The sequence below is a fragment of the Cottoperca gobio genome, chromosome 19, assembly GCF_900634415.1.
Source record: "Cottoperca gobio chromosome 19, fCotGob3.1, whole genome shotgun sequence".
Classification (NCBI taxonomy): domain Eukaryota; kingdom Metazoa; phylum Chordata; class Actinopteri; order Perciformes; family Bovichtidae; genus Cottoperca; species Cottoperca gobio.
The window spans coordinates 8449725-8468666 of record NC_041373.1 but is presented as its reverse complement, the minus strand read 5'-3'; the positions used below and the strand labels follow the sequence as shown (position 1 = coordinate 8468666).

General features: G+C 40.2%; 1 protein-coding gene across 1 annotated transcript in view; it reads left to right on the top strand.

Moving 5' to 3' along the window:
- Positions 1 to 18942, top strand: part of sdk2b (sidekick cell adhesion molecule 2b) — a 240925-nt gene that overhangs the window by 143559 nt on the left and 78424 nt on the right. The window contains exon 2 of the mRNA XM_029456609.1: positions 17906 to 18065. Coding sequence (XP_029312469.1) covers positions 17906 to 18065 — 160 coding nt within the window. The remainder of the gene's footprint in view (positions 1 to 17905; positions 18066 to 18942) is intronic.

Sequence of the window (18942 nt, the reverse complement as noted above, 5' to 3'; positions counted from 1 at the left end):
CACATCATATTCAGATATATAGGAATGCAGCCAATGTAGACAAACCTCCGGGTCAGCCAGACCTATTTGAAAATCGAAGAACGAAAATCACTGTCTTTTTGTTTTCCACCAAAAACTGTTTTTAAAATCTGGCTAAACTCTTTACCATCTGTCTGATGATCTGAACGATTGTGTATCTCGTACAATTGGATTTCATCATCAATGTGTTCCCCCATCACAGCAGATACTTTGAGTACAATATTCTCATAACTGATAAAGTATGGCCAAAACAAACAAAAAATATATAATCCAAGTTGTAATCTATGAGAATTTAAAGTAATTAGAAAGCAGAGTGAGACAAGACGTTGGCATGAATCTAGCATCTCTTTCAAAACAGTAAAAATATACGAGCCAAAATATTATAGATGCAGCACAATATATTGTAGAAGACTTTTACACAAAGTAGTGCACTGCCAATACTTCAACTCTAACGTTCGTTAGACTCGAGGGCACTTTGCTACTGTTCGCTCAAGGATCCACTTTGTATCCATTTTGCTCTCATGCCGCAACAAAAACCTGAAGTTTCCTCAAGTCCCACTGTAGCAGGATCATGTTGCGCCACTGATACTGTTAATAGTCATTATTCTTCGTGGCAGACAGATACTGATGTGCTATTTTGATGTGATGATGAAAACATGTTGGTGCACACCTGAGCTGTGACTGCATGAGGTGGAAAAGAAATGGAGTGTGTCTCGTCAGTGCCATGTGGGGAGATTGTGACAATGAAATGGGAGCCAACTGATATATGGCGGTGATGCTGGATAGGCAGAGTGTGTGTTTGTGTATGCTCAAGAAGGAAATGGAGTGTGCGCAAGAGTGTGGAAAGTCCATTCCTGGAACACTGTGCAGATATGCAAGTATGCGTTTGTGTGACATATGTAGCGTACCTCCGTGTGTGTGCGCCTGTGGCTTCTGGCATGTGGGAGAATGTAAAAAGACAGGTGCTTCAGCTGTCACTATGGTGCTGCTGCTGAGGGATGGCTTGACCTTCAGTAGTGACAAGGGAGCAAGGCAGCACAATTAGACTTCACTTCTGCATCTCTCCTACTCTCCCCCTCTACTTTCCTCTCGCCATTCAGAGACGTCAGGCCACACCCACATCTTTTCAATACCCAGAGTTCAATGTAGCCTCATGTTTAAATTAAAAACAGGGTGCAACCAGACAGCGACATGACACCTAACTCCAACCATAGTGTGATGCAAAGAGCACAGGAGGTTTACAAGGAGTGTGTGTTTTAAAAGCAGTTGAAGAAATTGAGAAAAAATACAAGTAGTGATCAAACCCCCCCTGGATAATCAAATGTATGTTGAAGGGAAAGAGAAGGGAAAATAATCAACCAAACTTTTCATTGTGTAAACTCAAAGTTTTCCTGTGATGATTAGCGGCACCTACAGGTTTACCTGTGTGAAACTGTCAGCTTTGTGTTACCACTCATGTTGGACCAACTTTTAGCGATGTCTCTGCATAGACATTATTCACAGCACACTTTTTGACTTGTCAGAAAAGCACAGGTGGAAATAATATCAGCATACAGCAGGAGGTGAAATACAGCCGTTATTAATGTTACACGGTACACCTGTGCTTTTCCTCCTACAACAAGGTCAACAGATTTGAGTGAAGGTCTATTTTGTGCATCTTGGTAATTAAGTGGTTGAGTACAATGTTCTCATACCAATAGAACAGATGGTCAGAGCTACAAAAATAAAACCCAAGTTGTAATAAATCATAGTTCTCCTTTAGCAGCAGGGGCAGTGAAGGGACGGGGGAGCTTCTGCCAGCCTTGATTGTTTTTTTTGTTTTTTCAAGCCCCGAATCTTTTAGGTTTTTAAAATACCTTCAATTTTATGTCATTTCCCCTCTCTGACTGGCCTGGAAAAACAATCGAGCAACAGTTCTTTTAGTGGGAAAATCTCGGCATCAGTAGGTCCGCACTAACATTGTCATGGGCCGGTGTTGTCCTGAGTGTGTCATGTTTCATTCAGGTAGTTAAGTAGCTTATGGACTCGGGAATAGTCTGAAATTAATGAGTAGAGCTGAGAAAGTCAGTCGAAAAGAAAATAAGAGAAAAGGAGAACATAGTGACTAGGAGTAGATCAAACTAAGTACCTTAACATAATAATATATACCCATGTTGTAAATCCTATTATGCTATTCCCTAAAGAAATCTAATTTAACTGATTAAATGTTCTTCTGTTGGCCTAATATTCAATTCAGAGTATTGAAGACCACATTTACTTGTTGGGTTTCCTTGATTTGCAATTAGAGCAGCCCAGATTATAATGGTATGGAGTCAAATCTATCAGATTTGTCAGCTAAACATTCATTCTGTGAACTCTACCCCAGTTCAGTATAACAAAAGGTTTCAATGTTAGTAATGCTGTGGAAGCCACATTCCTACCCTATAAGTTATTTAACTTGAAAATAGTAGGTGGCAGGATTGGAAATATGATATAGGCTCTACATGCAGATGTCTTACCTTGGCAACTATCATGTTTTTCCCAAATGATATACAGATTTTTAGGCATTCTGTGGCTTGAATAGTGTATATACTGTAGCGGCCCTAAATGGGATGCCTCTGAATGAGCCCCAAATGTTTACAATGTCGGGCTCGACTCCTGTTTAGCAGCACGTAGAGTCATGGTAAAGTAGGGGGGCTTTGTATCGAAAATGGTGTGTGTTTATTATAAAAATGAAAGCGGAAAGTGTGGAGGATAAATGAAAGGTGAGTTAAACATAGAGTTAAAGGGAAGGATAGTTGTAGAGAGAGAAGGGGGTGGTAGAAGAAAAGCTAACAAATGGAGGGGAACTTAAGAGCGAGGGCAACAGGTCACTTATAAAAGAAAATGGAGAGCGAGTTTAGGATGGGTAAAGGACAGGTGAAGCCCCACATTGCACAACGAGGGTGTGATCTTCCCCTAGACGGAGATGAGCGCAGGGCCTCTGATGGATGTTCCAACCTCGGCCCTCTTTGCAGTGTCATTAGGCAGAGAGGTTTTGCAAGACTTGTCTGGATGCAGCGTGCGGTGCCACTGCCCATTCATCACAAGGCTGCCGCGTCGGCTGAAGCCATCAGGAATAAAGTTCCGTCGGTGTGTATTCTGGAGGTAGAGGAAGTGAGGATTTCCACACGTACAATCTATAAGTCATAAACTCCCGGAACAGCCTTTATTCAACTTTTACTGCGGCATATGTGCTAAGAATGGTTGATTAATTGAAATCCCATATTGTTGTGATTTTTTCTTGGTGTATATGTGTAACTGTGAGAAAATAACTAACTCAAGCGATCAGTTGGATTTAGTGGGTTTTATCTACACATTATGATTCAACGCTTCACATACTCGTACGGTCTGTTCATACACTCAGTGTTACCCAAACTGGCCTCCAGCTTTGGCTTTATCTCAGCTTTTTTTTACTCCAGTATGAATTGGATACCAGTATGTGGCAAGGATACAAAGCAAAAGGGCAAACTAATTTTCTCTGTGCAGTGCTGTTAAGCCGGCCCTATGGCGGCTTCATACAGAACTGTAAATGCACACATGTGCCTCGGATAATATGAAATCTTTTTTTCCCATTACTTTCAGTGATGGATATTAACCCTCAAAGTATGATGTGGGAATGCAGTGGTTTTACAAGCTTAAGGCAGATTAGGATCCTGACAAATCATACATTGTTTTTTTTGGCCAGGACTAAATGTAATGCCTGCAGCAAAATTCATACGAGGAACTAAATAAATACTAAATAAATAAACAGCCCTGAATTTCTCGTTTCAAGAGAAAGATGAATTGAGAATGTCAGAAAAGAAACAGTGGAAAATTGTTTCATGAGTGCAATGATTTAAGCGAGATACGGCCACCAAGCAATATCAATTTTGACTCAGGTCAGCATATCGGCACATTGGCACACCGGTGTGTATGAGGTCTCTCCAGGACTTCTGGACATTATGGAGTATGATGGAAAATGGGCGGCATAAACTGAAGTGCATCTTACGTAAATCGAATGGAAAAACATTTATTTTTATTTTATAAAGCGGTGGAGGAGAGTACCCCGCTAAGAGCAGTGGAGTGGCGGAGTGTGTGTTTTGAGTGTCCACTTTTAGACATGCTCATCAAACAATGGCAGACATGGTTACAAAGGTGGGCGGCAAACCTGAGGGACAGAAAGTTATTTGGTAATTGAAGAGCTGCCACTTGTCTAAGACTGTTCCTGAAGTTGCTCCCTACAGCTAGGTATTGCACTGCGGCAGGAATATTATTGAATTTCATACCGAAATGCAGCCATAGCTTTAGGTGTGTGTTTGTTTGCTATCCTTGCTATTTTTTTTACATTATTATTGTAAAGGAATAGTTAGCGGTAGATGAGAAGATTGATACCACTCTCATGTCTGTATGGTAAATATGAAGCTACAGCCAGCCAGCCACGTTAGCTTAGCTTAGCATTGAGACTGGAAACAGGGGGAAACAGCTAGCCTGGCTCTGTGTAAAAGTAACAAAATCTACATGTGTAGCTCGCTAATTAACACATTAGAACGTGTTTGTTTCTTCAATATTAAAACCGAACTGTAAAAAAAGACACATTGTGGTTTTACGGGAGATGATGTGACCTTGTTGTCACTGTGAGGTTACTTCATATTAAGCTTACAGCAATTAGAGTGGTATCGATGTCTTACAGAAGGCAAGAAAGTAAATAAGAGTATTCCCCAAAAGGTTGGAATGTTCTTTTTTATTTATTTTTTTAAGTTCAAATGTTGTGTTTTATAATTAAAGAAGCGTGATCTTTCCTGCTATCCGCAGACTGCCATGTTGCATCATACAATTTATGAGACTGTGGAGCTTCCTCTTCAAAGACTCGGGCCCGTTTCATCAACTTTACAACATGCAAGCTGCGATTTTCATTAAATCAAAGTTTCATTAATCAAAACAAAAACACCATTCTTGAGAGCGCAAGAAGCATGTAGGATGTGCACGTTTAGATGTAATGTGCAAACATTTCACTGCCACCATTTGTCCTCTGCATGGAAATGACTTTTGGGAGATTTTGCTAACCACTCTTTTCCCTTTCTCTACTATTGAGTCACTGTTGTTATATGGCAATACAACAAGGGATTAATAGGTGCTCACATTTAATCTTATAGTTATATTTGAATATGTTTGATTTTAGCAGCATTCACAATCAAACGCAGTCTTGATTTTACTTTTTATTTTTTACTCACAAGCATCTCAGTTAGGGTAAAATTTACCACTTCTCTTTCAATACAATTTCTGCTCCCGTGTTTACAGGAGGTCGGGAAAAAACCAAGATGAAACTTTCCACTTTCCCTTTCAACACATCTCTCTTCTTCTTCTTTTTTTTACCTTTAACAATTTGTACTGCGTCTGTGTTGAGGGAAAAAATGTTCTAGTTCAACCTGAATAAAGAAAACAACAACTAAATCCCAACAATAAACATTTTTATATTGACTTCCAAACTCTTTCTGGCTGAACTTTGAAAGAAGGTTGTTGAAGATGAACTTCTGACTATGAATAAAGAATTGTGTTTTTGAAAAGTTGCGATCAGAGTTGACATTCAGCCATTCACAAGACCAACAAAGTGATGAATGGAAAACTATTATCCGTGCACAACCTCTCCTGAGTCTCTCACATCTCAGTGTAGCTTTGGATACAATACATAATTCCATCTCTCCTAGAAATCAATTTTGCTCTTTTATCATATACCGTACTGCCTTTATGATGTCGTTTAACAAATAACACCAGACTTCCTTTCTTTTCAGGATTGTTTGTTCAGTTTTTTTAAATGTTGAATGTCTTGTGCTTCTTTGTGTTTTCTTTGTCTTCTAACATCTTGGGACCATGTTGAAAATAAGTGTTTTCAAGTGCCCCTCATTTGTGTGTCTGTATCTGAATACCTTGAATAAAATCGATCAATCGGTCCTTTTTTAAAGTGACAAGTTGAACTCATGTTACGTACTGTATACTCGTTTTAAGGACTATCCATGTTGACTCAACCATGTTAAGTTGCAAAGTTTTTGTTTTTTTCTCAATGTATAAACCTTCCATCAGCTTTAGGACAGCAACAATGGCTATTATTATTGCTGCTCTGTTTGCTGCCCCCCTGTCATCTCTCTTCTAACTTTCTCCATCTCTTACATTTTTTTAAGAACATTATGTTAAAATAACAAAAAATCATGAATGCTGTAAGCAAAAATGTGCTATGTGCTACTTGTTTGATACAATAACGTGCCGTGACACATAGTCTTGCAGAGTATGGGGCATAATTTGACAGTGAACTGGCATGGGGGCACAGTATAAAGCAACCCTGCCTACTGCCCATTGCCTGTGAGCCCCTTCGCAACAAATTATCCCATCCTAATACCCAGCCAATAAGAATTGTGGCTTAAGAGTTTCTGTGTGCAGTGATGTAAATGAAGCCCTTGTTTTCTCCCATAACCTAAACTTAGACTTTATTGTACAGCTTTGCATTTAGAGAATGTTTTTGTATCTCCAGCCTTATAATCACTCTGCTCCTCCAGCCCTCTTTCTTCTTTTCAGCCTCCTTTTTTATGCTTTATCCACGTTCTCTCATTCTTTCCTGTGACCTGGGTACCCTGGCATAATATAATGCGGCCTGAACACAAATAATACCTAAATTTAAAAGCTCATTAATCAAAGATTATGGTTGGTCTGAAAGGCCACAGTGTGCTTTTATTCTGTGCCCATATACAGTACAAAGAATCAAACACAAAAGAAACAAACATTGACCCCTGCAGGATTACAAGAGACTACAGCAGAGCTTTTGTGCCAATTAAATACGCACTCTTGGCCAGATGCTTTGGCCCATATTTTTATAAGTAAAGAATGAACTTTTTTAGCAAGAAATATAATGTAAGAAAAGAAAAACATAGCTTGACATATGCAGCATTTAGTCCACTTCTACTGAACTTGTAATCATTCCTGCTGCTCCATTTTGGATCTCCACTTATAAATAGGTACACAATGAAAGCAATCAGAGGGGGAAGGAGAGCAGGGGGTAAACCAACCATGATTACTGTGAGAGAACACAGCAGGAGGTCAAAGACAAATGTATGGCAGAAGGTAAGAAGGAGCTAATTGGCTTGCTGAGCAGTGAAACCAGCCCCATCCATTCCCTTGGCTTTATTAAGACATGCCCTTCATTAGGTGAGCGCAAAGAGGACACAGCAATGATCACATTCATCCCGGGGAGGTGGAGGGGGCGCTTACAGTGTGTGTTTGCGTGTGTCGCAAAGGGGACCGAGCGGGATCTCCTTGTTTATATGTATGTGCCTCTGTGCGAGCGTGAGGATGAGCAGAAAGCCGCCAGCAGAGACAGGGACGAGATGGATGAGGTTAGCGACGTGTGTACGCATGCAGCTCTATTTGTGTGGAGAATTGATCAAAATCACAGAGGCACCGTGTTTTGTGTACGCGCAGGAAATACATTCACTTGTGAGCGTGTGCACCTGCTGTGTGCATGAAAACCTTGCATGGCTGTACACAGAAACACAAATGGATGGCGCAATGCTCACACAGACAATCAGCAGACACATTACGTTACATTTATACAGCTGACGTTTTTATCCAAAGCGACTTTCAATAAGTGCATTCAACACTGCGCATATGCACATTAACGCTAGTATCCTTTACTCCGTCAGCCTGCACAGCACTTGTGGCCTCCTCTCCGGGACTGCAGATGGAAATAGGCAGTGCATTGCTCAAGTTAAATAAACAATAAGGTACATTTATGCATGGCATTTATCATGCATGGGGAATTGTGTGCCATTGTTATAAGAGGCTGCACGAATAAAAGCCTGAAAGAGGAGAGATGCCAATTTAGGGTACATTATCAGAAAGGAAGCTATGTTAAAACGACATTTATTGAGGAATCTTGACTACTTCCCTTTTATCCAACAAACAGTTGCTATGTGGCAATAGCATAGACCGGCTATAAAGCCCGATCTAGTGCATTAAAAGCCTTCTAACAAGGCCATGAAGTGGAATTATTTCCACTGCAGTACTCCAGAGTGAACAAGTGTAGAATCGGGAGGCATGCTGGATAATGGCCTCTATTGTCAGCCTACCTCACCTATCAAATGCTCTGCATATTAAACTGCACTGATCATCTTCACTAAGAGGACATTTAGACAACTGTTCCTCCATATTTTTAAAGCGAGTACTCTTTTAAACAAATTCATAATATAAAGCTCACACTGAAATCTTAGCATGATGCACTTACTAGCTTCAATTGGATCTTTTAACAGCACCTCACACCCGCCTGTTATCATTTGCCGAAATTTGGTGAGCTCTCCATGACAACTGAGCAAACTTCTATTAGTAAAGGGAACTGATGAGGTAACCATGTAATTGGGGTTGGAAGCTCTGGAAGAAACTAGTTGAAAGGTGTCTTGCGTCACGTGCTCTGTTTCACATACACAACAGTCAGGTACAAAACAAGACAAATCATCAATCATTGTAGCTCTTTGTTATACAAGTAACCTTGATTGAGTCGATAATAATCTTCATTTCATGCTGACTTATTTTTAGATGATTGATTACATTTTATATCGAGGGCCGTGTTTCATGATTATTTACTCCTTGCACATGGTGTTGACATGGCCTCATAACGGAAATGCATTGATGTTAATTTCCTTTTGATTCTGACTTAGAACGGATACAAAGAGTAACACAATACCTGCAGGAACATTTTGTGTTCGCACTTTTTTTTTCTCCTTCCCAGAATGGAAATCTGTGATCTTAGCTGTGTCTGGCACAAAACCACACAGTTGTTGTGCCAAATTGCATGATGGGAAGCATAGTACTTAAGGCAAACAAACGGACATTGCAATATTTTTTGTAAAGTTTGTAGCATGACGTGTTTGAGTTCATTCTCCTTACTTCATATTGCACTTGAATATTACGCGATGTTGATGCCAAAACAATATATTGAGCAGCCATAATAGTACCAATCTTAATACCTTTCTGTCAGCATTAGGAATTCTATCCTTGGAACTTTTATACGGAAAGCTGGCAAGCTATTTCAGGCAGATAGTTTGAGTCTCTGCAGCATAAACTAAATGAACCCTTTGCACCAAGGCAGTGCCCACTCTGCCCACACTGCAACACTGCAACACTGCAACACTGCTGCATACACCTGTTGGCTCTGCTTCAGTCCTCCTCCTGGGGGAATTACTTATTGGCATCACTTCAAATACTAGTGATATTTGCACAGAGTATTGTATTTACGCACTGATAATACTGTTAAAGCCTGTGTACACATCAGCATAAATCAGTTCCACGTGACTGCCTGAAATGTAATGCATGGTGGACGAGGAAGAAATATGTTATTTTGTGGTTGATACATGAGCAACACTGAACTATGAACTTGGCTCGATAAACAGTAGCACACAGGGGCAGTTATGAAGTTCAGTTTGGACACCTAGTGTGTGTGTGTGTGTGTGTGTGTGTGTGTGTGTGTGTGTGTGTGTGTGTGTGTGTGTGTGTGTGTGTGTGTGTGTACACATGCTTGCGTGCATTTCTCTTTTTCTGTTTATGGGTCTCTTGCTGTAACCTGCCCATACATTATTGAGCACTGACGAACAATGTTCCGCGGCTTTAATTTTTCAGCAGGCCAGGGGTGGACTGCAGACACACCCATCCCTAAGCCGCAGGTTGGGCAGGTCACTGATGCGTACTGTCTTGTATAGTGTGCGTGTTCGACTGTGTTTGTTCATTTATTTCCTCTGACTGCACTTATTTCCTCATAGTGTGGAGTCTAAAAGTATTGCATAACATCATAATAAGTATTTTTTTACGAGTTTACCATTTTAAAATGACAGAATTCTTCACTTCACCTGATGTAGAAAATCTCCACTGACATAAATGTGTTTAAAATCTTACACTACAAGTCATTTTGAATGGAAGATGTGGGCTTAAATCCGTCCTGTTTTTGCAGACAAGGACCTCATTGCAGCATAGCGAAGGTTATCTGCAGGAATATTTCATGCAGTCTTTTTAGCCATATGATCCTGACACATGAGATGCTTCAGCTTTATTGTGTCCCATAATACAGGAATTGATTTGCCTCCATAAACATAATAGCATAATATGCTCAGTGTACTGAGCACCACACTCCAGCACTAAGGAGATTTTTCTTTCTGGATCTTGTGGGAAATTAAACCAGCTTGTTCCTGAGCAAGCACACACGCACACACACACACACACACACACACACACACACACACACACACACACACACACACACACACACACACACACACACACACAAACACTCCTAAACACACTTACACAAATTTGTGTGTGGAAGAAATGGGCAATTACACAAAAGTAACAGGAATGAAGAAGCGTGTATTGGCATACATTAAATCTTATTTTCTTTCATTTTTATACTACATAATCTTTCCCACACCTGTGTATTAAAAGTTTTTTTATGTAGCTCCGTTTCACGGCATTAGCTGCTTTGTCTAGCTTTGCAAGTCATTTTTGGAGGTGGGAAAAGGATTGCTGTGGGGTAAGTGATAAAGTAAGCATGCAAGTTGAGAGCTCAGTCTGTCGTGGCTAAAGGTTAGCTCATAGATTTATGACTGACGTTCCTCTTTGCCCAGGCTGCATAAAGAGGTACTTTTAATGTTTGAGCTGCTGATTGATCGTGGCCAGACAGTGCTATCTTATCTCTTCAGCAGAGGAGATCACAACAGAGGAGTGGACAGAAATGTAAGTTATATCACTTTTCAAACTTTTGAAGGTTCAGATTTTTTTCTATGATTCATTTTTTGCCTTTATTAGATGACCCGCTCTACCATGTGAGCTACCAGGCTACCCCGAAGATTCATATTTGTTTCCTGTGCCAAGCTAATTTACGTAGCTTTTTTTGTGAACACATATTAACTGATCATTTCTATCCAAGATCATCGGTTCCCAACCTGTTCAGCTTGTCAACACATTAAAAGTGAAGGGGGGAAAAAGATCACTGAAATATTTGGTGGAATCAGTTGTTTTTTCTGTTCCAGAAACATACTTTTTCTTTGTTTGTATCTTGTATTATCTTTATATTATCTTGGGACCCCTCATAATATTTCTTCTGACCCCTTTGGGGAACCTTGCCCACAGAATGACTAGAATGACTAGAGAGAAAATGCCAACAGCATAGCAACATTAAATCTAATGTATGCTGGATATGGATTTATTACAAGTTAAAGTCTGACCAGATCAAGTCTGATACTAAAAAATAAACAAATATCAAAGACAAATTAATAAATAATAATCACCAATGAACTTGTGATCTTCTCCTGCCTACTGAGAGTCAGTCTCCTGGACAGTGCAGGGGTCTTTGGACCTGAAGCGCTCGAAGACCAGTAAGAATAGAGAAAAATAGATGCCAGCAGGGTCTCATGGGAAATGCAGTGCTGCAGGCGAGGAGGAGGAGGAGGAGGAGTAGGAGGAGGAGGAGGAGGAAGAGGAAGAGAGGCGTCACTGAGCCATGAATTGAACAAAAAGGGCCAACATTATAATACACTGGAGATGTGCCAAAAGCTGTGTACTAGGAAACAGTGTGTGTGTTTGTGCACATGTATTTGTATGTATGGATATGTGTGTGAGAACAGAATAGTGAGCAGCTGATTGGTTCTGTATAATCCACATGCCATATATGTGTGTATAGACACGTGGCAGTGGAAATCAGCAGCTGGCCTTGGTTTGAGTGTCTCTTAGGGATGAGAAAAATATCAGTCAGCACACACACACACACACGCCTGCCTGCCAAACCAACACAGAAAAATGTACAGTACTGTGCTGACATAGCCTACATACACTGGCACATGTTGGAGCTACTCCATTTCCCACCCAGCGCGCACACACACACACACTCACACACTCAGCAAGAGGGCCAGATCAGTGTGCTAAATAAAGACAGACAGTAGAACAGATTTTCACACCCAGCAGGGCCATTAGCAGCTCAGTTAGACCACCAGCAAACTTCCATCCTCATCAGCATCACACACACATACATCCGGACACCTGTCATAAAAGATGACACAAAACACAAATTATGTGGAAATGCATAAATCCCATGTTGTCCCAAACAGGCATGCGTGACACTCATCCACATCGAGATACACCTTCATTAAACACGCGTGATTAATGTACAGTTGGCTGTGCCTATCAACACCATTTTGTAAGTTTTTGATATTCAGGGTAAAAAATATAAGCACCTATGTTTTTCTGTATGTGTGTGGCCCCAGGCGGCACCTGAAATATGTATGCTGTGTCCGGGAGCACCGGGCCCCTGAGGATTGAGCTAGGAGGGAGGTTGCTACTCATGGCTGCCAGCGCAGCGCCACAGCCTTTTGGGAACTGGAAAGTAGACTGTGTGCACGTCGACTGCCTGACTTTTCCGTGAAAACTCAGCCGTGCGATTTGCACTTGACTCATTAAAGCTGAGAAAACGTGTCACATGCAAAGCCGACGAGCTCTCAGACATATTGAATAAATGCGTTTTCATTAAAATTATAAGAGGATTTTTCTTTGGCAATGGACGAGATACACGCTTGATTAAACTGGCGACATCATTTCAACACATCTAGCTCCTTTTCAGCCTACATCACCTTCAATCCAATGTGCTTTTGCTCATCACGAAAGAAAATCAAGACAATCCTGATTACAGGGTAAAACTACCTTTATCTCATGTCATGCGTTCAATATCACGCAAATCAGTCATGTGAAAAGATTCACCACAAAGTAAAGAGCTCATGGTTCAAATGCTATAATAGAAACATGATATCATGTATTTATGTGTTATCCTTCTTTATTTTCCATATGTGTGTGCGGTCTTATTTTCTAAAATGAAATATACAATTTTTTCCATTATATTTCATGCGTGTGAGGTAAATAGGAGAAATGTCCCAGACACTTGTTATTTTAGAAAATAATTTTCCAAGTTCTTCTCAATTATGAATTCCCACCTCAGGGCAGGCATTTGTACCTGGCACTGTTCTCATTAATGAGAGAGCTGAATTAATCGACTGTGCTGCAGACTTGGTTGTGAGCGTCCATCTGACACTCTAACCTGCACGCACATACACACATACTAAGTCGACCTGGGCCGTGGCCCCAGGGAGTATCCTCTGGCATGAGCTGTGCTGTATGCAAATGTAGGGGCTTCTCTCACACAATAATTGCTTTGTATTGCACAGGAAGCACACAGCCACATAGTGGAAGCTCAAGTTGGGTTCTGTTCGGTTTTGTGTTCACATTCGTTGGAAGAGCATAATATATCATTGTTCATTCAAGGTGTGACTCTGCATTTCATATCATGGCTGTGACATCAGACAGGCAATACAGTTACATAAGCCACCATGGTTGTCTGTCATTTTCAGTATATGCTGCATGTAGCTTTGTGTGTGACATTTAGGAATAATTCCCTTTGCGACGTAATTACTTAACTTTCAGAAAAGATCATTACGATGTGGTTACAGTATTCCACTTTCTTTACAGTTATGTTGCTGAAGTACTGGTAAATTCTAAGGATATGTAGCCAGTGATGCTAATGGGTGATGCAGCAGATCCCCGTCTGTGTGGTTAATTGTTCGACGATCTGTTGGTAATGCCTCCGGGATCCAGTAGGGGGGATCTCGGCGCTCGTCTACCTCAATCTCACTCCAGGCAGACGAGTGAAGGCTAGAGCTGCAGGTCACTCTATACCCCATGTTTAAGGTAATTACCGGATATAAAGCACTGTAGACTCGTAAGAACGTGCTGTTGATAATTCACTAACTTCACTGTTCATTATGAGAGAAAGGTGCGTATTGTGTAGGTATATTATTTGAGAGTTTCTGGCTAACGTCGGTCCAGTTGACATGTAAACTAGCTTGATTAGAGACTTTATAGCGTCGTAGAGACAGGTGTGTAATTGCTGTTTTCATTAAGCTAGCTACTAGTAGACTGTTTGCCTTAAGCAGTGTGTGCAAGTGTTACTTTTATTATAGTATGTCTGTGCATGTGTCGGCTAAAATAGATGAGTTAAGAAGTTAAAATACATTTCACCAGTAAGACCTCATGTTGTATACCGACTTAAAGTTAGTGTATTTAGAAAACGGTAGAAAAGATAACTGAGATGAAATAGGAAAGGGGTCATTTCTTAGACCAAGTGTATTACTACTGTTTAAGTTGCTAATAACGTATTATTCCAAGCTGTATTTGCCTTACACTGTAAGGTACTCTCCATATTTTGCTTATTCCCTTCTGCTAAGCTCTTTGCAAGTTTAGTTGCGTTTAATTTGCTTCAGAAATCAAAGCAACATATTTTCTGGCCATCTGGGGTTTACATAACAAGATGTAAACACAATTTATATACCGTCACCTTATGTAGTTTTGTTGAATGTGTTGGCAAACAGTTTACATATATTTACATATCCAGCAGAACTGACACAGTATAAGCAACATTACCATTCATTTATATCGTTGTGTGTGTCTGGACACCTGGCAAATGTCTATTGAGGGACACATGCACAACTATATTTACCATCTGGTCACTGACTTTGTCTGTCTGACATGTTCTGCACAGGTAGAGTACAGCGGGTTTATCAGAGCTTTGTTGTTGCTGAAAACAGTTGCCTGCTGGGTCTCCGAGTGAGGTTGATGAGAGCAGCGAGAGTATACCAAACGGTAAAGTTGCAGCCATAAAACCAAAAACAATGAACCTAAAGACGATAAACCCCTCCCTAGAGCTGACTTGAGTGTGGTGGTGATACTTCTGTCTGGGTAATCACTTATGGTTTAGCCTATTAGTAATTTAATCCATTGTTTAAATACAAAATAATGACTAGTGCAGCTTAAATAACACTAGTATTAGTAGTTTTTGTTCTGTCTTATAGAATAAACGATTAGTTTAATAATGGAAAAATAATGGTTTAATGTTGCATAATCATTAGTTGCATCTCTAAGCTATTACATGTGTTTTTATCCTGCTGCGTGTGCTGATTCCACAGTTAGATATCACTGATGAGCTCTTATAGACTTCCTAATGAGAGGGACGATTGGAGATACTCATCAGTGATCAATATTTTCTTTGCCTTCACACCTTCCTGCGGATGAATGAGTATCTGTGTATGGGTGATACGGTATGCATGCTGGCGTTTTGTTTGCACACCCCCCTCTCTCCCTCTCACTGCAGTGATGTCTGTGCCTCTCTCTCTCTCTCTCTCTCTCTCTCTCTCTCTCTCTCTCTCTCTCTCTCTCTTTTGCCTGCCCCCTCATTCTCTTTTATCTCCCCATCGTAGATAAAAGCACATCGCCAGGGAATAATTAGTCTCTGCCATCTCAAATCACTATTGCACATCTCAATCTCCCTCATTTTTGCAGCCTGTCTTCCTCTATGTCAGGCATAATATTAACCCACAGTGCTTTGGGAGATGCCCAGGCACTCCAACTCTAAAGGTACCTCAGAGTATATTTTACATTTTATCTCTATTTTGCATCTATTAGCCCTCTGTCTGCCATGCTCCTCTCGTATATAATTTTCTTTCATCACTTAACCTAAGTTTTCCTTTTTCTTCTGGTTCATTGCCTATTCTGTCTTTGCACTAACAGACTTCACATCACAGTGTGACTTTCTGAGCCGTGTCTGTGTTCTGGCTCCGCTTTCTATGCTTCTTCCGTGCGGAGGCTTTCTTCATGTTTGACTAGTGAAAGGGATTTAAGAAGAACAGTGCAATCAGGATGGCAAGGGGCACAATTTCCATCTTGAAAATGCTCGGTAGTAATGTGAGTTGAATCAGACAGATCAATACTGTGTGGCGCTTTATTAAGTCTCCTCTGTCTTCTTCTATTTGTTCTAAATATTTATTCATGATGGCCAGCCTCTGGGTTAGCACTGCGCTCAGAAGTCAGAAACACCAAAGTGCTGTTCATAAATATGCATCAAGTAGGTGCAGGAATGTATGAATATTCATTATTGACTTATTCAGATATGTCATGAACCGCAAACAAATACTGTTTATATGCTTGCAATTTCTCTTGATTTTTCACATTATGTACCTTTTGTGTGTACTGGGTTTCATACCCTTGGATTATTTAGTTTCTTACGTTTCGCATCATACCGTACCTTGAAACAATTTCACTCAATACGCTATTTTGGATGAAGATGATTAGTCATCTGTATCTTTCATAACTTCTCTAAAGTATACAATCTGTCCCAGTTAATTAGGTACACTTTACTAAAACTAATTTAGTCCTGTAAAAAATCCTACCTTTCGTGAAGGTTATAATGTTTAAAGGTTAAAATAGTTTTTGGGAAGTTTGTGGTGCTGTTGAACTGTATTGCATTATATTGAGCGATGTCTTTAATACAGTGCACCACATTTATATCAATGAGAGAAGACTTATTATCACAACAGCAACAAAAACAAGAATTGTGTAGTTGATCACCATTATTTCCAAATGAGAGAATCTAGAATGGGAAACTGAGGATGTTTTTCCATGTTGTGTAGCTCCATGATAAGATACTTTACCTCACCCTATACTAGTAGTGCAAATACTACCTCTGTCATCAAATTATGCGTATTCTTCCAGAAGGCTCAGTAGAGTGAAAGTGAAAAGCTTGTAAATCATATTTGCTCTCTCACTCTATTTTACCTTCATTCCCTATTTTCCTCCTCATTCCTCCTCTTATCAGTCTACCTCCGGTGGAAGAACAAAATATCAGCCCTATAGATCATTTTGACAGTTTAATTTCAATGCCTGATTATCAGTCAATTTGATAATTATATTATCCAACCATCCAATTAATGTGTTCTATATTTACAATAATCATCACGTAAGCTCTCCATTTTCGCATCATTTATCAAGGGTGAGATATTAGAACCACAAGGGACTTTGACAGATTGCGTGTGAGGCTTCTTGATTGAGATACAAAAATCATGTTTGTGTGTGTGTGTCTAGTGCCATGTTCAGTATGTGCATCACCCTGTGGAGAGGTTCTCGCTGGTCTTCCTCAATCCATTCCTTCACACTCAACAGAGCGTGTTCAGGAAACACAGAAAGAGCGAAAGACAGAGCGAAACGGAGTGGAGGTGAACGAATGATGAAAGGATTTCATGCCTCCTCCTCCTCGGCTTTACTCCGCTCCTGTCTGCTCTGTCTAGCTTGGAGGAAAGTGGTGCCCCGTGCCAATGAGTTACTGACACACAAATGCACAGAGCAGGGAGTTTCAGGAGCAATCCTTCTCAACTTGATGCCTCTGCTTCCACTTCCCTGTTAGCCAGACATCTTTGACACTCTCCCAGAGCAAGTCAAGATCACCCAACACAAGCAGCAGTGCTTAGGTAGCTCCAAATGGGAAACGTTCAGAAAGGGTTTTCCATCTGGAGTGTGGCAACTTGGTGTTTACATGCCAGTGATAAGCAAATACAGAAAGGTTTACTTTGACTTTCGGTGAGATCCTAACATCTGACCATCTACAATCTGTTACAGTCTGACGGATGTAAGCGTCAACTGCAGTTGCCTCTTTTTTCTTCCCTTCAAATCATTTTCAGTAGTTTGACAACTCGATGTTTGCTCCTCATCTACCATGCCTACCTTATCAGGATGAAAGATAAGTTCACACAAAAATAAATTAGCTTCTCTCTCTTATCCCTAAAGCTCACACTTTTTTTCCTGACATTCTTTAGTCTGTGTTTTTATCTGCTCATTTCTGCCTCTGGGTTCATGGATGTGTGTGGGATTTAAGAGTGTGTTATTTTTTCGGATGCTTTTGAGGTATTTTCCATTTGCAAGATGTCTCATTAAAAAAAGAAAAGAAAAAAAAACTTCAATTCCAAACTCTGTTCTTTTTTCTTTACAGATGACGTGCCTCCCTACTTCAAGACGGAGCCGGTGCGTAGTCAGCTCCATCTGGAACGCAACAGGCTGGTGCTGACCTGTATGGCTGAGGGAAGCTGGCCACTGGAGTTCAAATGGATCCACAACAGCACAGAGCTGACCCGCTTCTCACTGGAGTACAGGTGAGGACAAACGGAATAACTGTTGAAGAGAGAGAAAAAGTGAGAGAGACGTATTACTAACTGATTGATTGTTACGATTGCGGCAAAAAATTGGTTGGAAAATTTAATTTGGTCGGAAAGCTGCCATATTTGCAGCAGTATATTGTCATACAAAGCCAAAAGACAGTATACATATTTGCTCAAAATGGAGTTATTACCAGTATGACCATGCAGCTAACCTCAGCTAATGCAAAAATGTTCCCACATCTTCCTACAGTAGCTGTTTCCTATAATTATTATAATTCTGTTTTTATAAATTTCACATTAATTCAGTACCACAGCAATTAGGTAATGAACAAAAATTCTCATCAAGAATAAAAGTAAGCTAAATTAGTTTTACTAAAATGTAAGAAGTGTTTAAATCATATTTAAATTATACTACCGTAGTTTATTAGATCAAATGGACAAGAAAGATGAAAGAACACATTTTTCTAAATAGTTTTGCGTTTCATTGAATCTATTCAAAATTATTTTTGACAGCTAGCTCTATATTTCTTTTCAACACCTCCAGTTCTCTAAATCTTTAGATGCTTGCTTTTTCTCTTTCTCTTTTTTTGTTTCTGCCTCTTTCCTTTCCCCTCGTGGCTCCTCTTGACCTCCATCACTCTCTAAAGAGGCAGTGCGCAAGCGAAAGGCAGGAAGGAGCGGGAAAAAACCCATCTATAATTGTAACTTTAAGATCTGTAATGTGGCAAACGTTGCTTTTATCTCAGAGAGAGGGGGTGTGTGTGTGTGTGTGTGTGTGTGTGTGTGTGTGTGTGTGTGTGTGTGTGCTGCAGACAGCAGTGTAAATGAAGCACTATATTAGAGGATTGAGAGAAAGCTTGCTGAAACAAAC